The sequence below is a fragment of the Mobula birostris genome, chromosome 21 (genome assembly GCF_030028105.1).
Source record: "Mobula birostris isolate sMobBir1 chromosome 21, sMobBir1.hap1, whole genome shotgun sequence".
In the NCBI taxonomy this organism is placed as follows: Eukaryota; Metazoa; Chordata; class Chondrichthyes; order Myliobatiformes; family Myliobatidae; genus Mobula; species Mobula birostris.
In genome coordinates, this window is record NC_092390.1 from 40,868,874 (window position 1) to 40,891,289 (window position 22,416).

The 22,416-nt window shown below is 40.7% G+C and overlaps 1 protein-coding gene across 3 annotated transcripts in view; it reads right to left on the reverse strand.

Annotated features, from left to right (window-relative positions):
- LOC140185754 (adhesion G protein-coupled receptor A1) overlaps nt 1-22,416 on the reverse strand; it is a 550,512-nt gene that overhangs the window by 35,245 nt on the left and 492,851 nt on the right. For all 3 annotated transcript variants that reach the window (XM_072239373.1, XM_072239372.1, XM_072239374.1), the window contains 2 exons: nt 15,036-15,163; nt 5,418-5,541 (listed from right to left, as the gene is read on the reverse strand). In XM_072239373.1, the coding sequence (XP_072095474.1) occupies nt 5,418-5,541; nt 15,036-15,163 (252 nt within the window). The remainder of the gene's footprint in view (nt 1-5,417; nt 5,542-15,035; nt 15,164-22,416) is intronic.

The window sequence follows — 22,416 nt, forward strand, 5'->3', positions numbered from 1 at the left end:
CCCTCTCCTTAGCTTTAACTTTGGCTTTGACTTCTCTTGTCAACCACGGTTGCATCCTTTTTCCACTCGAAAATTTCTTCTTTTTTGGAATATACCTGTCTTGCACCTTCCTCACTTCTCGCATAAACTCCAGCCACTGCTGCTCTGCCGTCTTTCTCGTCAGTGTCTCTTTCCAGTCAACTTTGGCCAGTTCCTCTCTCATGCCACTGTAGTTTCCTTTACTCCACTGAAACACCGACACATCAGATTTTGGCTTCTCTTTTTCTAATTTCACAGTGAACTCAGTCATGTTATGATCACTGCCTCCTAAGGGTTCTTTCACCTCAATCTCTCCAATCACCTCCGGTTCATTACACAATACCCAATCCAGTACAGCCGATCCCCTAGTGGGCTCAACAGCAAGCTGTTCTAAAAAGCCATCTCGCAGACATTCTACAAATTCTCTCTCTTGAGATCCAGTGCCGACCTGATTTTTCCAATCTACTCACATGTTAAAATCCCCCACAATTATCATAACACTGCCTTTCTGACAAGCCTTTTCTATTTCCAGTTGTAATTTGTAGTCCACGTCCCTGCAGCTGTTTGGAGGCCTATAAATAACTGCCATCAGGGTTCTTTTACCCCTGCTATTCCTTAGCTCAACCCATAAAGATTCTGCACCTTCCGATCCTATATCACCTCTTTCTAATGATTTAATATCATTTCTTACCAATAAAGCCACGCCTCCCCCTCTGCCTACCTTCCTATCCTTCCGATACACCGTGTATCCTTGGACGTTCAGCTCCCAGAGACATGCATCCTTTAGCCAGGTCTCAGTGATGGCCACAATATCATACCTGCCAATCTGTAGCTGTACAACAAGATCATCCACCTTATTTCTTATGCTGCGTGCATTTAAGTACAACACCTTAAGACCAGTATTTGATACTTTTTGCTTTGATTTACTGCAACTTTATTGCACTGCAACTCATCCCAATGGCTACACATTTGCCCCATCACCTTGCCTGTCTTTCCTGACATCTTTACTGCTCACTATCTTAGATCTATTTCCTTTTTCCCCTTCCTCCGCTCTATCATTCCGGTTCCCATCCCCCTGCCAAATTAGTTTAAACCCTCCCTAACAGCTCTATTAAACTTTCCCGCCAGGATATTGGTCCCCTTCGGGTTAAGGTGTAACCTGTCCTTTTTGAACAGGTCATACTTCCCCCAGAAGAGATCCCAATTATCCAAGAATCTGAAGCCCTGCCCCCTACACCAGTCTCTCAGTCAGGCATTCATCTGACTGATCCGACTACTCTTGCCCTCGCTAGCACGTGGCACAGGTAGCAATCCTGAGATTACTACCCTGGAGGTCCTGCTTCTCAGCTTCCTTCCTAACTCCTGGAAATCTCTCTTCAGGACCTCCTCCTTTGTCCTATCTATGTCATTGGTACCAACATGTACCAAGACAACTGGCTGCTCACCCTCCCACTTTAGAAATTCATTGGAAACTTGGCTAGATTATTCTGATGGGTGTCTGTTTTGCTGATGTTCCTTTAAGGATTGTTGTTTCAAATCAAATCAAGTTTAATTGTCTTTCAACCGTACATGAATACAGCCAAATGAGACAGTGTTACTCTGGGGCCAATGTGCAAAATGCAGTACCAACAGTCACACACAGCACATACAAGATAGTAAGTACATGTAAGATATCAGTAAAATACAGTCATGTAAAAAAAAGTAATAGTCCAGACCCTGAGTCCATGTATGCCGCAGGAATCTGCAGTCAACAACGATACAGCTTGTCTTCTGCCAAGCAAACACAGGGGGCAGCACTGACATCAGCCTGGATGCCGTGCCAAAGTATTAATTAAAAAGGATCTCCTGGAGAGGTTTCTGGACCCAGTTCCAGGAAATCAATCAAGGTATGCTCACTTTACTACTCTCTTCTAAACTTGTCTATGTTCATCAGGCCTCCCCTTAAATGTTGCACTGACCCTCATGTCCCCAAAGATCCAAAACAAAATTGAGACCCCAATCATACTTCACCGCCAACCAAGATAATTGTGTATTGATCTTAATAACAAAACAAACATTCAATAGGAAAAATGTTTTTGGATTTTAGGACAAGTGTCTCTTCACCCCCCCCCCCCCCCCATCTACCTTGCATTTTCCCCAGCCCAGACCATGGCAAGAGTTCGAGAAACTTCCACCACTTGTCTAAAGGCACCATCAATTTTTTTCTGTGAAACCCACAATGGAAGTGATAATTCGCAAGCTGCAAACAAACCTTTAGTGCTTCACTAGGTCCACAGATAAATTTTTAGACTTAGATGTTAGAGTAAACAAAGGTCAAGCTGCACTTATGTACTGTGATTGTGGTGGTATAAGGTCGACACTTATTTGAGAGCTAAGACAGGAGCCATAGGGTTGGTCCTTCATTGCAAACAACTGATTATTGCAAAAAAATCATTAGGTTAATAACTTTATTGCATACTTTTCACCTCAGAATGTTTTTGAAGAGTGCTATATACAAGTAAGGTATGTGAATATTAAAATTTTGTTGCTATGATAGGAAAAGAGGTGGTGTTGGATCCATGGGGTTGGGTAGAAGATATGAAGTGGGAAATAGTGGCTTTAAATGTGACTTAACCGAGTGTGGATTCCATTGCTGAATGGAAACCCACTCAATGAGACCACCTGTAAATTGTGCTACTGCCAGCTGTACAATAAGATCGTGGTTGTATCAGAAATGTCCAATGGCAGGTGCACCTTGCACCAACATGATCTGTTTTCCTGGCCAATGTTACTCTGCAAGGGGAATGGTGTCATTCAGTGCATCAGCACAAGTGTGATTTGCAGACGGTGAAGTCTGGTTGAATTTAAACTCAGAAAAGCTTGCAATCTTTATTCTTCCCTGGATAGAATTAATTTGCATTGAATAGAGCAGATTGTGCACTTAATTTTCCAAGCCAGTGTGTTTTAAATGATCTTCCAAACAATACTGCAATTGCACCAGTATTATATTTCTCAAGTCTTGTATCAACCATGTTCCATCAGTGCAAAATATGAATTATTGATAGTTGTATAGTACTATTCATACACTCCAGGATAATTTAATACATTTGGCATAGAAAGCCACTTTATCTCTGTTTCCTTTGGGGTTAAGTACAAGTTCCAAAGGCAAAAGGGCAACATGTAAATTAACTGTATCACCTTACATTTCCTGTAATTATTAACATTTTAAATTGTATTTATCATGCTTAAATGGCAAAATGACATTTAGTAGCATTTGGCTTAAAATCTTTATTACTATGGGGTTAAGGTAATCAGCAGCTATTTAATATCCAATCATATGTAAGTATAAACGAAGCTCTATATGTCCCAATCATTTAGCTTCAAAGATATGGTACATCATTTGTAACAGCAGTCCTAGGGGGTACATTTTGCTTCATGGTCAAATTGGATATCATTGTTTCTCGTCAAGTGTGAAGTTAAAGGACACGAGATTTTTTTAAATCAGTTATTGGTTATTCAGTGAATGTGATTTCATATATGTATGAAAAACAGTTGAACACGCAAAATGATATCAAAATGTTGTTTAAGTACAGATATAATAACGACTATGTACTTCCTGTTAATCAGTTTTGCAACTTTTTTGAAAAATCTGTAAATCACAATTTTCAGCCTTTGCTTACAAGGTATGATGTGATTACCGTAAGAGGAATTCTCTAACATTTCAAAATCACTATTTGTTCATTAATAATAAATCAGCTTGATAATTGAGAAGACATAAAATTAAATACTCAAATAATATCTTGAAGAAATAGTTCAAAAAGGCCACACTTCAATACAAACTTATTTGATCAAATATTATATTTTGTTCCTGTAAGCTTGAGGTCGTTTCTTGCAGGAATTCCATTCTGAATACAGAGGTCAATAAGAAGCTTGTGTTAAACCAGTTTGTTTTATAACCATAGCCTGTACTGCAAAATTTGACATACATGCTCCATTAGCTGTTCTTAAAACTGGAGCAGTGATTATGCATTTCCTCTCCATGAGTTTACCTCAAATTCTCATTTGTCCCATTCTGATTTGCCAACATTATGGGTTTGATTGTTTTTAGCTTCCAAACCCTACTCCTGAATGAAATGTTCGGTGGCAGCTCTGCTTGTTCTTATCAGGTCAAGTCAGCTGCAGTGTGGATGTGAGCCGAGTTAATTAAATATGCAAATTTCTGTCACTTTACTTTTTGTAGTTATCTGTGAAGCCCCTGGATAATCCAGGGGTATGCCAATTTTAATTAAGTAGAACAAATGTGCTGCCTACTTTCAATTGGACCTAAATTTGGGTACAACATGCATTTGGTGTACCTGTCATTCATATTTTTCCTCTATATTTTATTTAAAGACTTCAAATATTGATCTATTTCTGTAGTGCATTCATTTTGCTTTAATCTTGATAACATAGAACATAGAATAGTACAGCACAGTACAGGCCCTTTGGCCCACATTGTTGTGCCGACCCTCAAGCCCTGCCTCCCATATAAGCCCCCACCTTAAATTCCTCCATATACTTGTCTAGTAGTCTCTTAAACTTCACTAGTGTATCTGCCTCTACCACTGACTCAGGCAGTGCATTCCACACACCAACCACTCTCTGAGTAAAAAACATTCCTCTAATATCCCCCTTGAACTTCCCACCCCTTACCTTAAAGCCATGTCCTCTTGTATTGAGCAGTGGTGCCCTGGGGAAGAGGCGCTGGCTATCCACTCTATCTATTCCTCTTATTATCTTGTACACCTCTATGATGTCTCCTCTCATCCTCCTTCTCTCCAAAGAGTAAAGCCCTAGCTCCCTTAATCTCTGGTCATAATGCATACTCTCCAAACCAGGCAGTTCTCTGAACCTTAAACAGGATTTTTTTTAGATTCCACATGTTTGTTATTAGTTCAATACTATGCCACCATACAACCATTCACAAATAGCATGAATGGCTAAAGGGATCAGGGGGTATGGAGGGAAGGCTGGTACAGGGTTCTGAGTTGGATGATCAGCCATGATCATACTGAATGGCGGTGCAGGCTTGAAGGGCCGAATGGCCTACTCCTGCACCTACTTTCTAAGTTTTCTATGTTTCTATGAATCAGTAAGCAGATTCTGAGAGATTGACTCATGAGATCAAGAAAATTATAAATACATTAAAATGGCACTGGACATTGAAATAAAGATCAGTCCCTTGCAAGCATTTCATTAACATCAAAAAATGTGGAACAATAACATTTTTAGCAAACATTTTATTCAAATAAAAAAAATGGAACAGTAAAATGGAAACTTGTCTGCCCTTGATTCTACAATATTGTAACTTTGACAGGGACTATCATTCATTTTCTATTTTAGAGATTGCACAAAACTAGGAAGTAATATATGCTACTCACAGCTTGACAGATGATTGGATATTTTGTGCGGTTGATACCTCCAGCATATACAGCACAAGTGAGGCCAGTGTGGAAGCAGAAGTTCAACAGCATATGCCAGCCTTTCCTGCTAATGCGGATGGTGCTGTCAGAAAAAGAAACGTAATGCAGATATAGTCCTACCTTTTATTTGTCATCATCAGAGAAATACAATGGTTGTTTTGCTGAGATTCACAGGCTATTGCTAACATTACTTTGGCTAGAAGGTATAAATGAACAGGTTTATTGTCATCCAAATGAAAATAAAACTGTTAGTAATTAATAATGATTGTCACCACAAGGAAGCATATCTCCATCTTATTGCATCATCTATAGATAACCACTAGAAACTAAATAATCTGAGATTTACAGAACTGTTAAGTTCACTTTAAATAATAACTTAATGATTATTACTTTCTTCCAAAGGTTTTAACTTGGGAAAATAACTCAAACCAATCATTAAGCTTTATACTCGGCATAGCTTATCTGAGTTTGGAAGGAGCATAGTTATCTATAAATACGCAAAGATTAGGTGTAGCCTGTTGTATGGATAAAAATTTCCATGCCGTGTCACAAAAAAATAAAATATTTAGTTGCGGTGCTGTTATAGCTGAGCTTGATGTTATATCTATAGAATAGTATGGCATTGTTGGTGGCAATTGATCCCATCATATCTATGGTGGGCCTTTCATAGTGCCGTTCCCCAACCCTTTCCCCATATGGTTGCAGTCTTTTTTCCCCCTAGGTCATTGCCATTTGAAATCCTGAAACAGTTTCTATCACCATCTGCAAAGCATTTCAGTCCAAATCTTATTGTTCTATAAAATAGTTTGTCTTACAATCCCAATGGTACTTTTACAATTCAGCTCAGACATGTGCCCACTACTTGTTTCCAATAGACTTAGCCATTAGAAAGGGGTTTGATTGCTTTGATTTGATCATTTTAGAACCTTAAGCACCTCTTATAATTTTATCAGGCTTTACTGGTTGAAAAGAAAACCCAGTTCTGTTCTCAAAGGGAACAAAGGGCATGGTCGTCCAGCAGCTAGTGCTGCTGCCTCACATTACCAGGGAAATGGATTTGATCCTGACCTTTAGTGCTGTGAGGTGTTTGCACATTCTCCCTGTCACTATGTGGGTTTCGCCCTGGTACTCCAGCTTCTTCCCACATCCCAAGGTTGTGCTGGCAGGATAGTGGGTTATTCCTTAATGTAGACATATAAAAAAAGAATCCAAGGACATGTGTGAGAAAGAACACGTTGCAGGGTTGCAGTGAAATAAGGCGTGATGAACAGTTATGATGGATTTGCTGTTGGGAGATTGTATAGATCAAACAGCCCAAATGCCACTGAAGACGTACCTATGCAAACAACAGGATCTGTTGTATCCTGTGCAACAGGATTCAGTATATCCTGTATACTGTATACAGGATACAATACAGTATCCTGTATTGTAGTGTTAGTTACAGCCCCAGCTTCACTAATCCTTAGAGGCAACTATAATTTCTCAACTCTGTAATAAATCCTATACTGCCCACTGCATTCTTTCCCCTTTAATAAATGAGTGTGCCTTGTGGTCTGGAGAACCCATCAGCTCCATTCCATAGAGCTGTTCTTTCCAATATTATGACAGTAACAAGAACCACTTCTGGGTAGATTCATACAACCTGGAAATCTAGCTGAGAACTACCATAGCTACTGTGTCTTATACTGCTGGTTAGTTGCACTCTTACCTTCCATCCTTCAGGTTACGAATGCATCAACCTTAACCTTGGTCATGCATAGGCTGGGCTCGAGGTTCAAGGCTCCTCATTTCCCTAGTCATTTGAAACCAGTCCCCAGTCTTCTCAATCCCCCAGAACCAGAGCCCTTCCTCATTAATCATTCTCCAAAATCATTGACCCAACAGCTCCCTGGACGGAGGGTCTAAATTCTAACCACTACCATCCACTCCCTCTGGGCTGGCCACTGATTCAATCACTGTTCCTCTATAACCCTTCCATTCTTCCCCATTGTCCTGATCAGTATCATGACCTTAAGCCAATATCTTCATCCACTGAATGCAACTCTCCTATTCCGAAAACCATTCAAGAATGCAGAACTGATTCTTGCTCTATTTTCAATTACAAAAATAAGCACCATGTTGCACCTGAAGCATTGAGCCAAAGTGAGCTATTGTGCCTCACTGCAAAGTTATTTTAAAACAATAATTTTGATGTTCCAGAATTTCTAGCCCAACATTCTTTATCAACTGTTTGGCTGCCATTCTTTTCAAAGATGTGAGAAACATTACGGTATCTCTCCATTCACGCCTCGTCGTTAAAACTGTACTGTTTAGCTTATATTCACTTCTCCCATTCTATCTACAGTAATCATCAGAATTTTTATTTATTTAATGTAGAAAAATATCTGAAAGAGCTTTAATATGAATATTATCAATGATATTTGGCTCGCAGCTACATAAGGAAATGTTTGGGTAGATTACTAAATAGCTGTTTGCACAGGTAGGTTTTTAAATGGCAAATTATGAGAGGAATAGTAGAACGTAGAGAAATTTAAGAGGCTCACCAAATTTATCATGTCCCCTTTGACCCTCTCCAATTTGTAATGATGCATCATAAGAAGCATCCCTTCCCCGTGCATCAAGCCTCTATATGGCAACTGCTCTGCCCGTGACTAGAAGAGACTGCAGAGAGTTGTGCACAAGGCTCAGCGCATCGCTATCACAAGCTTCCCCTCCATGGACTCTGTACACTTCTCACTGCCTCAGAAGACACCACCCACCCAAGACATTCTCTCTTCTCCTCTCCCCTACTGGGCAGAAGATACAAAATCCTGAAAGAACTCAAAGGCTCAAGGACAGCATGTATTCTAGAGAACATTCCCCTACCGCAATAAATTGGACACTACTTCACAATCTACCTTGTTATAGCCTTGTATCTTATTGAGTACCTGCTCTGCACTTTCACTGGAATTGTAGCACTTTATTCTGCATTGTGTTATAGCTATATCTTGTACGACCACAACACAGCATTGTAATGAAATTACCTGAATGGATAATATGCAAGACATGTTTTTCACTGTACTTCGGTACACAAGACAATAATAAGCCAAATTAAAAAATTTACAATTTAAAGGGAAAATATCCACACTTCAGGACTTTGGCGGCTGCCACTGCTGGCAAGATTAAATTTTGGGATGATCAACAGTTCAGAATTAGAGGAATGCAGATATGTTGCATGGTCTTAGGATTTAACAATATAGAGAGTTGAAGCCTTAAAAGGATTTAAAACCAAGATGAAAATTTACAACTTGGTTAGGCAGGAGGTTATTTATTTATTTATTGAGATACAGTGCAGAATAGGCCCTTCCAAATGGTGCCACTCTAACCCTAACCTAGTCACTGGACAATTTATAACAACCAGTTAACCTACCAACTGGTACACCTTTGAACTAGGGAAGGAAACTGGAGCACCCAGAGGAAACCCACGGGGTCAAGGGGAGAACATACAAACTCCTCACAGACAGCGGCATGAACTGACCCAGGTCACTGGTACTGTAAAGTGTTGTGCTAACCACAACGCTAATTTGTTGACAAGCCAATGTTAATCAGCGAACAGGACATGCTCTGAGATAAGGTGTGGAGGAACTGGGTGAGGAGAGGCAGTGGGCATCAGTATTTTCTACAATCTGTTCTTACATGAAAGGATGAGGGAGAGCAGCCAAGGTATGAATGAAAATTTTAGCAGCTGATGTGCTGGAGTGGCAGTAAAACCAAGTGACTTTATAGAGGTAGAAGCTTCAGCAACAGCAATGGATATGTGCTCTAAGCACATTGCAATGTTCAGAAGGAAAGAGATGACTCAGAAATAGTTTGTAGCAGTGACTGAGGCTTCAGATTTCCCAGTGGTTGGCTGACAAAAATCTATGCTCAGCCGCTATCAGACGTTGGACAAGTAATTTGATAATTTGGATGCAGTGGGGATGTTAGGAGAAGTAGAACTGCCTAGGAAAATGCATCATGTCCCCTTTATTCCTCTGTTTAATGTGTTACATGTCAGTATAATCCAGTCACTCATCTGTCCTCTTGAAGAATATTGTAATTTTCTCCACTGCTTTCAAGTTTTGCATCTTCTACAGATTTCAAAATTCTGAGCTATCCAGCTAAGCCATTTCAAGATCTGATGATTAGCCATCATCAGGAACAAATAACTGTCCCAACATTGAAACATCACCAGAAATTTCACTCAACTTTATTGAAAGGCAGCACAGAGCAGGCGCTCTGGGCCCTTTCAGCCACGCTGCCCAACAATCCCACAATCTAATCCTAGCCTAATCACAGGACAACTTACAATGCCCAATTAACCTACCAACCGGTACGTCTTTGGACTGTGGGAGGAAACCGGAGCATCTGGTGGAAACACACGCACTCACAGGGAAAATGCACAAGTCTGAAACACCAACTTTCTATTCCTCAACTAATTTCTCATTCAGTGTTTCTGCCCGTTTAATCCTATCAGATTCAGTTTAGCTAAGAATCCTATTATGTTGCAATGCATTAAATTCCCTTTGAAAGTCTTTATATGAAAAACTATTTGCAATGTTCTTGTTCAACTCCCTTGTTAGCCTATCACAAACCACTAAATACATTTTTCCCTAATCAGACTTTTGGTGGCTCTTTAATAAATCCATCTTTGTCCAACCAGGGGTGATTTTTTCTTTCCGAAAGCTCCTTCACCACCAGTGACTGGAAGAAAATTGCCTGGTTTATTTCCTTACCACTTAGAGGTCAAATTACTGCCATTCACAATTCTTCTGTTCATTGACACCGCCTTGTATCAAAAGAGGGTTGACAGATAGTTCAAATTTAGGGAGGACGGATCAGAAAGAGTTATATTTCCAAAGCCACAACACACATTAGTGCGACAAAGTGTAGAGCAAGCTTTTATTATAGCTGTAAAATCAGCCTGTTGTAAGGATTAGGAAGCACAGTGGGCTGACATTTCTTTTATTAACGCAGCATACATAGGAAACAATCCCAGCAGGAAGGAGAGGGAAAATTCTCTCCCAACCAGCTTAAAGGATTTAGTAAACATTTTTTTTTGTGAAGCATTAACTCTGTACCTACTGGATATAGGTCAATATCACAAAATTAATCCTATTAGCCATATAGAGGGGAGGGATTGGAGAACTGGCACTAAGTTGCAATGGGCGCTCCTGCTTTGTTACTGTATTTATCGTGTGATTCCCAAACGTCACTTTCCCAAGTTTAGTGTTTATCTCTAAAATCTAAGGTAGCTTTCACATGTATCCTTTCTCTCTTGTTTTATCCAAACTACAGACATTGCGGTAAACAGATTGCTCTTGTGCTGAAATGGCAAAGTTGGTGTGCAAGCATAGTCAACAACACAAATCTCAATGAAATCCTTGCAGTGAGGGGATTCATAACCAACTCCAGATGTCAGATCACATGGTAATTTCAACAGTGAGATGAAGATGTTTACAAAGGTTAAAACAGGATATGAGCATTTGCTAGGCTTTTAGAAAGAAACAGGAGTATAACCTTTAAAAAAAGATGCCTCATCTTGCAGACTATGGAAACATATTTCTAATTGTTTGGAAATTGAACTAGTTTTTGTGGAAATGTAATTGTAATGTCTTGATGCAAGAATTAAACCAGCCCTTAAAGCTATTAAAACAAAGGAAATAAAGTCCAGTGTAAATCAGTTCTATAAACCTGAAATAAATTCAGGAATAATTTTGTCTCTGCTTTTAAATTATTTTCTGGAATGTATGCTTCATTGTCAAAGTCAGTATTATCTATCTCTAGTTGGTAGTGAGGTAAAATCTTAAACCACTATCATCCTTCTGGTAAAGTTACCTCATTTGGTAGGGAATTCCCCATTCTGGCCTCTGTGATGATAAAAAGACTGGCTAAGTGTCACCATAGAAGAATTGTGTGTGCCTTGCAGACAACGGTGATCCTTGCAACTATTGCCCTTGTCCTCTTTGGTGGTAGAAAATGAGAGTTTAGGATATTCTGCTGGAACAGTTTGGGTGAGTGACTGCAGCGCATTTTGCAGTTGGCATGTACTGAAAGCATACTGCTCATCTGGTGGAGAAAATGAATGGATTGGGTGCTTGTCAAGTGGGCTGCTTTGTTTTGGGCAATGCTGACATTGAGAGGCAATGGAAATTATGTTACATGTGCTTTTCAGATTCTACAGAAGCTTTGGAATGCACACAAGTGCAGAAAAGATTTGCCAAGACTTGAGGGACTGAGTTATAGGGAGTGGTTGAACAAGAAAGGGCTTTATTCGTTACTACAAAGGAAACTGAGAGGTGATCTTATAGAGGTATGTAAAATCATGAGGGGAATAGACAGCTTGAATGCACTCAATCTGTTTCTCCGTGTTGGGGCATCAAGAACTGAAGATCATAGGTTTAAGATGACAGGGGTAAGATTTGAGAGGAAACTGAGGGGCAATATTTTTACACAATGCGGTATCTATGTTGAATCTATGCCGTCAGAGGAAGTGGTTGAGGCAAGTGCAATAACAGCATTTAAAAAAAGATACATGGATTGAAAAGGTTTAGAAGGTTATTTAACAAGATGCTGTCTTGCGTCGAGTTCGTCTTTTCAATAGGTACATTTAATGTCAGAGAAATGTGTACGATATACATCCTGAAATTCATTTTGGCACTGTCCAGGAGGAGGCAATGGCAAACCACTTCTGTAGAGAAATCTGCCAAGAACAATCATTGTCATGGCAAGACCATGATCGCCTACGTCACACCACATGGCACGTAAAAAACAAAAGAATCTGGAACAGAAGAGATTAAGTGGGCTCAAGGAATGGTGTTCTGCCATCACAAACCGGTTTGATTCATTCATGATATTTACATGATATCATTAAACACCCATGTGTATGTCTTTTGAGGATAAGTTGAGAGAACTAGGGCTTTCTCTTTGGAGTGAAGGAAGATGTGAGGTGCCCTGATAGAGGTGTACGAGATGATAAGAAGCATAGACTGAGTGGATGGCAAGAGAATTATTCACAGGGAAGGAATAGCTAATACCAGGTGACATAATTTTAAGGGGATTGGAGGAAAGTATCGGCCAGGGGAATATCAGACTAATTTATTTTACAGAGAATGATGGGTGAGTGAGTGCCAGGTGCGGTGGTAGAGGCAGATACATTATGGGCATTTAATGAACTCTTAGACAGACACAAAGATGATACAAAAATGGAGGGCAATGCAGGAGGGAAGGGTGAGGTTGATCTTAGAGGAACTTAAAAGGTTGGCACAATATTGTGGGCTGAAGGGCCTGTACTGTGCTGTTCTATAACTGGTAAATGGTACTAGCTTGTATGGGGACTCTGGGTCACCATGACCAGTTGTAGCCAAAGGCCTGTGTCCATGTTATATGACTATATCACTCAGTGATGTCCAAAGGTGAGTGGCTTACTGCAGCTTCTGGCATTTTTATTTGCAGGAACAGTATTTCTATGGTTGGACCAGTGGCGTTTCTAGTCAATGGTGACTCCTAGGATGTTGCTGTTGGAAGACTAGATAGCAAAACTCCCTTTTGATGTAGACAGTCATTACCAGGCACGTGTATGGTATGAACATTACTAGGTATTTATCAGCCCAATGCCTGAATGAAGTCTCAGCCTTGCCTGATTTATTGAGGAGAAGGGGATGGTGAAATAATCAATGAATATCCTCACTTCCGATTAATCATGGAAAGAAAGTCTTCGATGAATCCCATTCCCAGGAATAAATACTATGATGCCCAAATCTTCAGCAAATACAATAACCTTTACTTGAGCATGTTCAGGCTGCATCGGTGAAAGGTTTTCCTTGGATTGACATTAACTTCAGTTTCAGCAAGGTTCTTTGATGCTACAATTGGTCACATATTGCCTTGATATTGCCTCATTCCTGGTGTTCAAGTCAGTAGTTCATGCTTACAGCATCACACCTTGTTGAGGGCTGGATCTGAGTGGTTCTGTCAAAATCTAAAGAGGGTTATCAATGAATGAAGTATAATTATACCTTCTGTCACCTAGGCCGAAAGAGTGGCAATTAGTTGGAATGGATTGGCCTTAGTTTTTTATGGGCAGGTCATAACTGGGGAATTTTCCATATTGTCAAATGGATTCCTGTGTTGTAAATTTATTGGAACACATTGACTAAAGGCACAACCTAAAGCATTTGCTACAGTATATGTTCTTGGGTGTTTAATGATATCATATAAATATTATGAATGAATCAAACTGGTTGGAGATGGCAGAACACCATTCCATGATCCCGCTTAATCTCTTCTGTTCTAGATTCTTTTGTTTGTTATGTGCCATGCCGTATGACGAAGGTGATCATAGTCTTTCAATGACAATGATTGTTCTTGGTAGATTTTTCTACAGAAGTGGTTTTGCCATTCTTTCTTCTGGACAGTGTCCTTACAAGACGGGTGACCCCAGTCATTATCAATACTCCAGAGATTGTCTGCCAGCATCAGTGGTCACATAGCTACGACTTGTGATACACACCAGCTGCTCATACGACCATCCACCACCTACCCCCATGGCTTCACGTGACACTGAATGGTGGGCTAAGCAGTGTTGCCCAAGAGTAACCTACACGCTAGCAGAGGGAAGGAGCACATTACACCTCCTGCGCTAGAGGCATATCTCCACCTCGCCACCCTCTGTTCCAGATTAGATTTCCTGTATTTTATTTAATTAATTTCTCAAATATTCTCAAATAAGTGCATACACAAGTACATAAATCATTCTGTTCTCATTTGATGAACAGAATAGCCCAAAGCATTACAACATAGTTTGACCACATAATGATTCCACTGGCAATCTGCAAATTTGATCTCTTCTGGGTGATTGGTAGAAGTGTCTAAGGAGACACAGGGAAAAAAGTATTCTTGACTTTGAGTTTATAGCCTGGAAGGGTAATGGAAACATATTCAATCATGGCTTTCAAAAAGAATTAGGGAAATACAAGAAGGAGAAAAAAATTATAGGCAAGGGACATAGAGATCGGAAGTGGGATCAACTGGATTTCTTGTACAGAGAGCGCATAATAGCTCACGGAAAAATGCCGCATTTCTTGGTGTAAAGAATCTATGATACTATATTGTCAAGTTTGCTATTATTGTTGGTTGTGCTGAAGTAATAGGAGAAATTTAATTCCAAGTCCACAAAAATCCTCCACCTACTTTTAATGTCATTGATTCTGTTGTTTGTGTGCTCTAAAATGAACATTTGGATATATGTTCATTTTTAGCTATAATAAGGCTCTATTACCTCGATTAGAGATTTTATTTCTTTGCTGATTGAAAACATTTATCACTGTTCTGTTCTACATCAGAACTATGTAAATTTCCAGCCTGGACTTCCCCACTCAGTCTATCCCTTTACATCTTGTTATTTTTTCAATATATTCCTCTTCTTTTTCTTCTCCATAGTATATACATACATTCTTCATTGCAATGAGACAGAAATCTGGCCCAGTTAAAAGTCACTTTTAAAATTACACACTGCATACTTTAATATGGCTTGCAGAGGAACAAATCGATTCCTACCTGTGATGCACAATATAGGTGATAATGGATGCAAAGACACAGAGCAAAAGGACTGCAGTGCATGCATATACCACAGGGTGCAGGAACTCCCCTGGGTACTGATTGAAGGAAAGCACAGTCTTCAAATCCTGAAAAAAAGCCCAAAAAAATCATTAATATTCATTAATATTCACAGCTTTCTTAACCTGGTGAGAAAATGGGGTTACTGCATTAGACTTTACATAAGAAACAAGAAATAGAACAATAAATATCCCTTCATGTTGCTTGTCATTCAGTAAGATCATGGGTGATATTTTAGTTATGGTCATAGTCATAGTCATACTTTATTGATCCCAGGGGGAAATTGGTTTTCGTTACAGTTGCACCATAAATAATAAATAGTCATAGATCCATAAATAGTTAAATAGTAATATGTAAATTATGCCAGTAAATTATGAAATAAGTCCAGGACAAGCCTATCGGCACAGCGTGTCTGACCCTCCAAGGGAGGAGTTGTAAAGTTTGATGGCCACACGCAGGAATGACATCCTATGACGCTCTGTGCTGCCTCTTGCAGGAATGAGTCTCTGGCTGAATGTACTCCTGTGCCCACCCAGTACATTATGTAGTGGATGGGAGACATTGGCCAAGATGGCATGCAACTTAGACAGCATCCTCTTTTCAGACACCACCGTGAGAGAGTCCAGTTCCATGCCCACAACATCACTGGCCTTACGAATAAGTTTGTTGATTCTGTTGGTGTCTGCTACCCTCAGCCTGCTGCCCCAGCACACAACAGCAAACATGATCACACTGGCCACCACAGCCTCATAGAACATCCTCAGCATCGTCCGGCAGATGTTAAAGGACCTCAGTCTCCTCAGGAAGTAGAGACGGCTCTGACCCTTCTTGTAGACAGCCTCAGTGTTCTTTGACCAGTCCAGTTTATTGTCAATTCGTATCCCCAGGTATTTGTAATCCTCCACCATGTCCACACTGACTTCCTGGATGGAAACAGGGGTCACCGGTACCTTAGCTCTCCTCAGGTCTACCACCAGCTCCTTAGTCTTTTTCACATTAAGCTGCAGATAATTCTGCTCACACCATGTGACAAAGTTTCCTACCGTAGCCCTGTACTTAGCCCCATCTCCCTTGCTGATGCATCCAACTATGGCAGAGTCATCCGAAAACTTCTGAAGATGACAAGACTCTGTGCAGTAGTTGAAGTCCGAGGTGAAGAGAAAGGGAGACAAGACAGTCCCTTGTGGAGCCCCAGTGCTGCTGATCACTCTGTCAGACACACAGTGTTGCAAGCACACGTACTGTGGTCTGCCAGTCAGGTAATCAAGAATCCATGACACCAGGGGAGCATCCACCTGCATCGCTGTCAGCTTCTCCCCCAGCAGAGCAGGGCGGATGGTGTTGAATGCACTGGAGAAGTCAAAAACCATGACCCTCACAGTGCTCGCTGGCTTGTCCAGGTGGGCGTAGATACGGTTTAGCAGGTAGACGATGGCATCCTCAACTCCAAGTCGGGGCTGGTAGGCGAACTGGAGGGGATCTAAGTGTGGCCTGACCATAGGCCAGAGCAGCCCCAGAACAAGTCTCTCCAGGGTCTTCATGATGTGGGAGGTCAATGCCACCGGTCTGTAGTCATTGAGGCCACTGGGGTGCGGCGTCTTCGGCACAGGGATGAGGCAGGACGTTTTCCACAGTACAGGAACCCTCTGGAACCTCAGGCTCAGGTTGAATACATGGCGAGGTACTCCACGTAGCTGAGGGGCACAGGCTTTGAGCACCCTGGTACTGACACCATCCGGTCCTGCAGCTTGCTTGGGTTGAGACGTTTCAGCTGTCTTCTCACCTATTCAGCCGTGAAGCCCACTGTGGTAGTTTTGTGTGGGGGAGGGGTATAGTCATTTTACCTCAGCAACATATTCCTGCAATGACCTAATATTCCTTGATTCCCTTAATATCCAAAAAAATTCATCAATTCTGTTTGGAATATTCCAAAAAGAATGCTGTGGAGACTTGATCACTTCCCATGGTATTCTTGGGTGTAGCATGTCCTTTGTGTTTGTTTTTTGCCTTGAATGTGACTCTGGAACTGTTGGAGCCTGTGATTTGCAGAATGGAGTTCAGTAGTCTCAGAGAGGATTCAGGGAGGCAGAGGCAGCATGTGCGAACCTTGTGGGTGAGGAGGCTGCAAGCCGATGTTTGACTCCATTTTGCCAATTAAAATTCCTACTATTTGCCAATTAATGCAACGAGGGATATTGAAACATGGAGGTCAGTGTGGAAGGTGAGCACTGGCTGCCTGCCTTTCGATTGCTGGGGGATTGCTCTGCTACCAGAGAGGGAAGACTGCCTTTTGATCGCTGGGGGATTGCCCTGCTGCTGGAGTGAGAAAGGCCTGTCACCAAGCCTGGAGAATGTTACCCGGGTTTTCTGCATTTTGGTTATGAACTTGGACAATAGACTTTTTTTTCAGTCTTATAGTTTTTTACATCCTGTGTAATTTGCCCAATCTTTCTCGTTTTCTTGTGTGTGGGGGAGGGGGATTTAGAGGTCGATGTTCCTTTTTTGTGTGGGGAGGTGGGATTTGGGGGCTGATGATCATCCTGCCACTCTTTTCTTTCTTGGTTTCATGGCTACCCAGAGAAAAATTTCAGAGTTGTATTCTTTGATAATAAATGAACCTTTGAAAGATTGACTATATCACCGGACAACAAAGATTTTGCTTCCTGAATACTTCTAGGCGTATGTTATGAATTTTGGGCTGCTGATCATGAAAATCACCATGGAATTTCCCTATTATGCACCAGTTTTTTGAAACCACTTCTATTTGTTATTTCAATTCATAATTCAAGTCAGAATAATTGACATGAAGGTAAAGGAAGGCATTTCTATTGGTCCACAAATCAAACACGTCATCAACGACAGGCAATTCAGGTGGGATTGGAGAATATCACATGGAAGGCATTCAAGGATGTTGTTGAAAATTTTCTTGGTGATTACAGAGCACTAAACTATGTGCAGCTGATTAACAACATCAAGCATGTAAAACCACGGAGAGCAACATGTCACTAAAGATTCATTTTCTGCATTCCCATTTAGACTTCTTCCCTGCAAGTCTTAGTGTTGTCAGTGACAAGCATGATGAAAGGTTTCACCAGGACATCGAGGTCATGGAGAAACTGTATCAGGGCAAGTGGAATCCATCAATGCTGGCTGATTATTGTTGGACACTTAAGAGAGAACCCTCAAGACACGGAGTACAAACAAAAATTATCAACAAATCATTTTTAGCGTAGTGGAATGATTCCAAAGCATCAGTACTATTATTCATTAAACACATTATATTCCAAGAAATTTAATTTCTTATTTCTCCAAATTCCAACATTATACAGGTAGTCTGAAATTATATTTGTTTCATATCATAAACAAAATTGTTGTCCACTGTATTCTGAGTGCAATTTCTTCTCAGCTTAGTACTGAATATTTGACTCCTTATTTTGAGATTGTGAATCCCTGCTCTAGACCATGCCAGCAATTGCACTCCACATTCCAATGAGATCGCCTCTTATCCTTCTAATTCCCAGCAATCACAGGTTGAGTGTGTTTAATTCATCCTCATAGAATAAACCCCATTGCACAAATCAGTCTGGTGAACCTTCGGTACTTTTCCTCTGTTGCAAGTAAGTCCTTTCTTAGATTGGAAGACACAATATTGTTGGTGCAGTCTCAGTGGGACCCTACATATATCCCATATGGTTATCATTAGTCAGGGCTTAGAAAAATTATACACTCATATGCAGTAGTTCTTTGAAAAATATGACTGATTTTCTTAAAATGCAACTATAATTTTGTCACATTATCATGTGTGTTTTTTGTATTTCACCTAGGTTTAGCTGGCACAATGCAAGATATAAGTAATTCACGAAGGATTGGCTCCAGCTAATTCATAAGAAATAGCATGATTTCTACATAAGCCTTTGCAAATCTTTGCATTACATTTTGAGAAAAAGGGAAAATATGATTGGTAGAAAGATAAAAAAGCAACATTTATAAAGTTGCTGGTGAATGCAGCAGGCCAGGCAGCATCTCTAGGAAGAGGCACAGTCGACGTTTCAGGCCGAGACCCTTCGTCAGGACTAACTGAAGGAAGAGCTAGTAAGAGATTTGAAAGTGGGATTGAAAGATTTCATCAAATCTCTTACTAACTCTTCCTTCAGTTAGTCCTGACGAAGGGTCTCGGCCCGAAACGTCGACTGTGCCCCTTCCTAGAGATGCTGCCTGGCCTGCTGCGTTCACCAGCAACCTTGATGTGTGTTGCTTGAATTTCCAGCATCTGCAGAATTCCTGTTGTTTCCACCAAAAATATTTGGTTTATGGTTGAGCAATCTTTTTCATCGCCTACTTTTACAGAATATAAAGCCTAATATTTTGTTCAGACATGAGCAATGTTCAATGTTCAGACATGAGAAAATGTCTGGATTCAACATTGTTGTTAAACTGCTAATGAAATCTCAGTTTTCAAAAGTGAGATTTCTGCGAATGCAGCTTTATTGACACTAATGAAACATTAGCACCCGATCATGACACAGTACAATAATTATCCGTTAATGCTTCTCAAGCATTTAATCACATTATGAACATAAACATCAAAAAGTTCATGGAGTTTTTATGATTGAAGCTTTGAAAATGGACGATGGGATTGCTATCCAGGCTTGTTACCTCAGGAGGGAAACTGTTTTAATAGCTGCGCTCTTTAAATCTAGCCTGTACCTCATTTGGTGATAGAAGTGCTGGCAGGCATTTGGGAGTCCATCATGATCTGTGAGACATTGAAATAAAGCACAGCATATGAGAGAATAGGGCCTATGGTTTACTGCTGCTGCACTACTGTACTGCCTTTTGGGCAGAAGGTGGAGAGAGAAGGGGAGCTGAACCATTCTCTCCTGAATTATCCTCAGAAAGAAGTGGGAGGAACCACAATACACTGCACCAGATAATTCAAAGACCCCTCATGAATGGTTCAAGGCTAATGAAATCAAATTACATGCCATATCTCATGAGCTACAGCTCAATAGACCAGTCACCTGTATGAAATTGCCATTAATCTGTGATTGTGTCTAGCATTTGTATGCTATGTCATGTCCTCACATGACCCAGCAGTGCTATAGGAATCACGTATCTCTCAGCCTGCAAAGACTGTCAATTACTGAATTACAGCAGGCAGAAGAGCCAAAATATTTCATAATATTCATTGGCATACATCACTCCCTCTTTCAGAACAAAGGCGGGGGGGGGGTACTTCTGAATTTGATGATGCATTAATGGAAATGTAATCCAGACCTGCTGGAATTTACTAGTAGGCTGATTCTGTGGTCTACACTACTGCAGGATTTAGTAGTATGGGTCTGCCTCAATGTTCACGATGGTATAGTTAATGGTTTATTGCTGTCTGAGGCTGGGCAGGTGCTGACCGATTTTTAGTAAACAACGATAAGGAAGAACGGGGATAGTGGAGGGAAAGGAGTAAGAGATAACCCAGAAATCCAGTTCTTCAAGCATTGTCTCATTCGACTACAAGGCCACATTTTGGAATTTTGATTAGGCTGAATTTGTGTTGTCAGCTGTCTGGCAGCAGAGGGAAGTACAACAGCAGCTGTAGCTGAATGAAACATTGGTGTTGTGTGAATTCACAGAGCATTCAGATGATTTGGTGAAAGACAGGCTCAAGCTCACTTGGCAGTTGTGGACATCGTATCTGTCAACATGTTTTGCGAACAGACTTCCGATGGAGTCTAAAAAGAGCTCAGTTTTGCTGAGGCTTCTCTTGCAATTACCCCGAGGAAACCAGCTTTCAAATCCTACACCGGATCAGTGCTGACACAAGATCAACAACCCTATGGATTTTAATACTGAAGAGCTGTAGGAAGAAATATAACAAGGAAGAATAGTTCTTTTTAAATTGTTTTGGTAACAGTTACTGTGGTTTTGTGAGCGTACTAAGTGAATTTTATAGTTGAACACCACGGGAAATTTTTAACATTTGAATTATTGCTTTAATACTTCAATGGTTCAATAGTTCAATTTAATATCAGAGAATATATACAGTATACAAGCTGAAATCCTTACTCTTCACAGATATCCAAGAAACAGAAAGAAACCCAAAGAATGAATGACAGAAATGTTAGAACCTCAAAAGGAATACTACTTATTCCTTTTTACAGAATCTCCCGCCTCTCTCTTCTGGCAGCTTGACCTGCTCCAGTACCACCAGTACTTGCTTCCAATGAAGCTACATTCTAACGCTATTAACTACAATGTACTCACATCAGAGTCGCAGAATCACACAGAGCTACATCATGGAAACTTGCCATGGGGACGGCATGGGAGCGTAATGGTTAGTGCCGGCAGTAAGATTGAGGTTCAACACCTGCAGCTGTCTGTAAGGAGTTTGTATGTCCTCCCTGTGACCATGTGTGTTTTCTCAAGGTGCTTTGCTTTTTCCCACATTCCAAAGATATATGGGTTTGGGTTAGCAAGCTGTGAGCATTCTACGTTGGCACTGTAAGTGTGGCGACACCTCTGTGCTGCCCCTACATTAAGATTAATGTAACCCTTCCCTTTCATATAGCTCTCCGTTTTTCTATCACCCATGTGCCTATCTTCCATATGTCCTTAATCTGAGAATTTCTAATAAGCTCTTTAAACCTTTTGCCTGTCTGTCCCTTGATGTAACTCATGAATATCATGCACTGTTGACCATGGCTTTCTTCCATTAGTTTTTCCCGTCACTGCAAGCTGTTCGAGCTTCTTTTTCCTCAGTACATGTCCCAGAATTTCCAGCTGCCATTTCCTGATTGATGATATCAGCTCTCTTCTTATGCCACCATTATCACCCGTGTCAAATGACACAGTACACATAATAATGATGAAGATGTGCTTGTGTTTCTTAAATGTCCCTAATGTATCAGCCTCTGCCACCAACCCCAGCAGCACATTCTATGTGCCCACCACTCTGTAAAAAAAAACTTACCTCTGACATTCCCCACTATACTTTCTCCAATCACCTTAAAATTAGGCCTCCTGATATTAGCCATTTCTGCCCTGGAACAAAGTCTCTGTTTATCCATTGGTTCTATGCCTCATCACCTTGTACACCTCTATCAAATCACCTCTCATCCGCCAGTCTAAAGAGAAAAGTCCTAGCTTGCTCATCCTATCCTCTAGTCCAGGCAGCACCCTGATAAATCTCACCTGCACCTTTCTAAAGCTTTCACATCCTTGCTATAATGAGGCAACCAGAACTGAACGCGATATTCCAAGTGTGGTCTAACCAGTTTCACAGAGTTGCAACATTACCTCACGGTTCCTGAACTCAGTCCCCTAA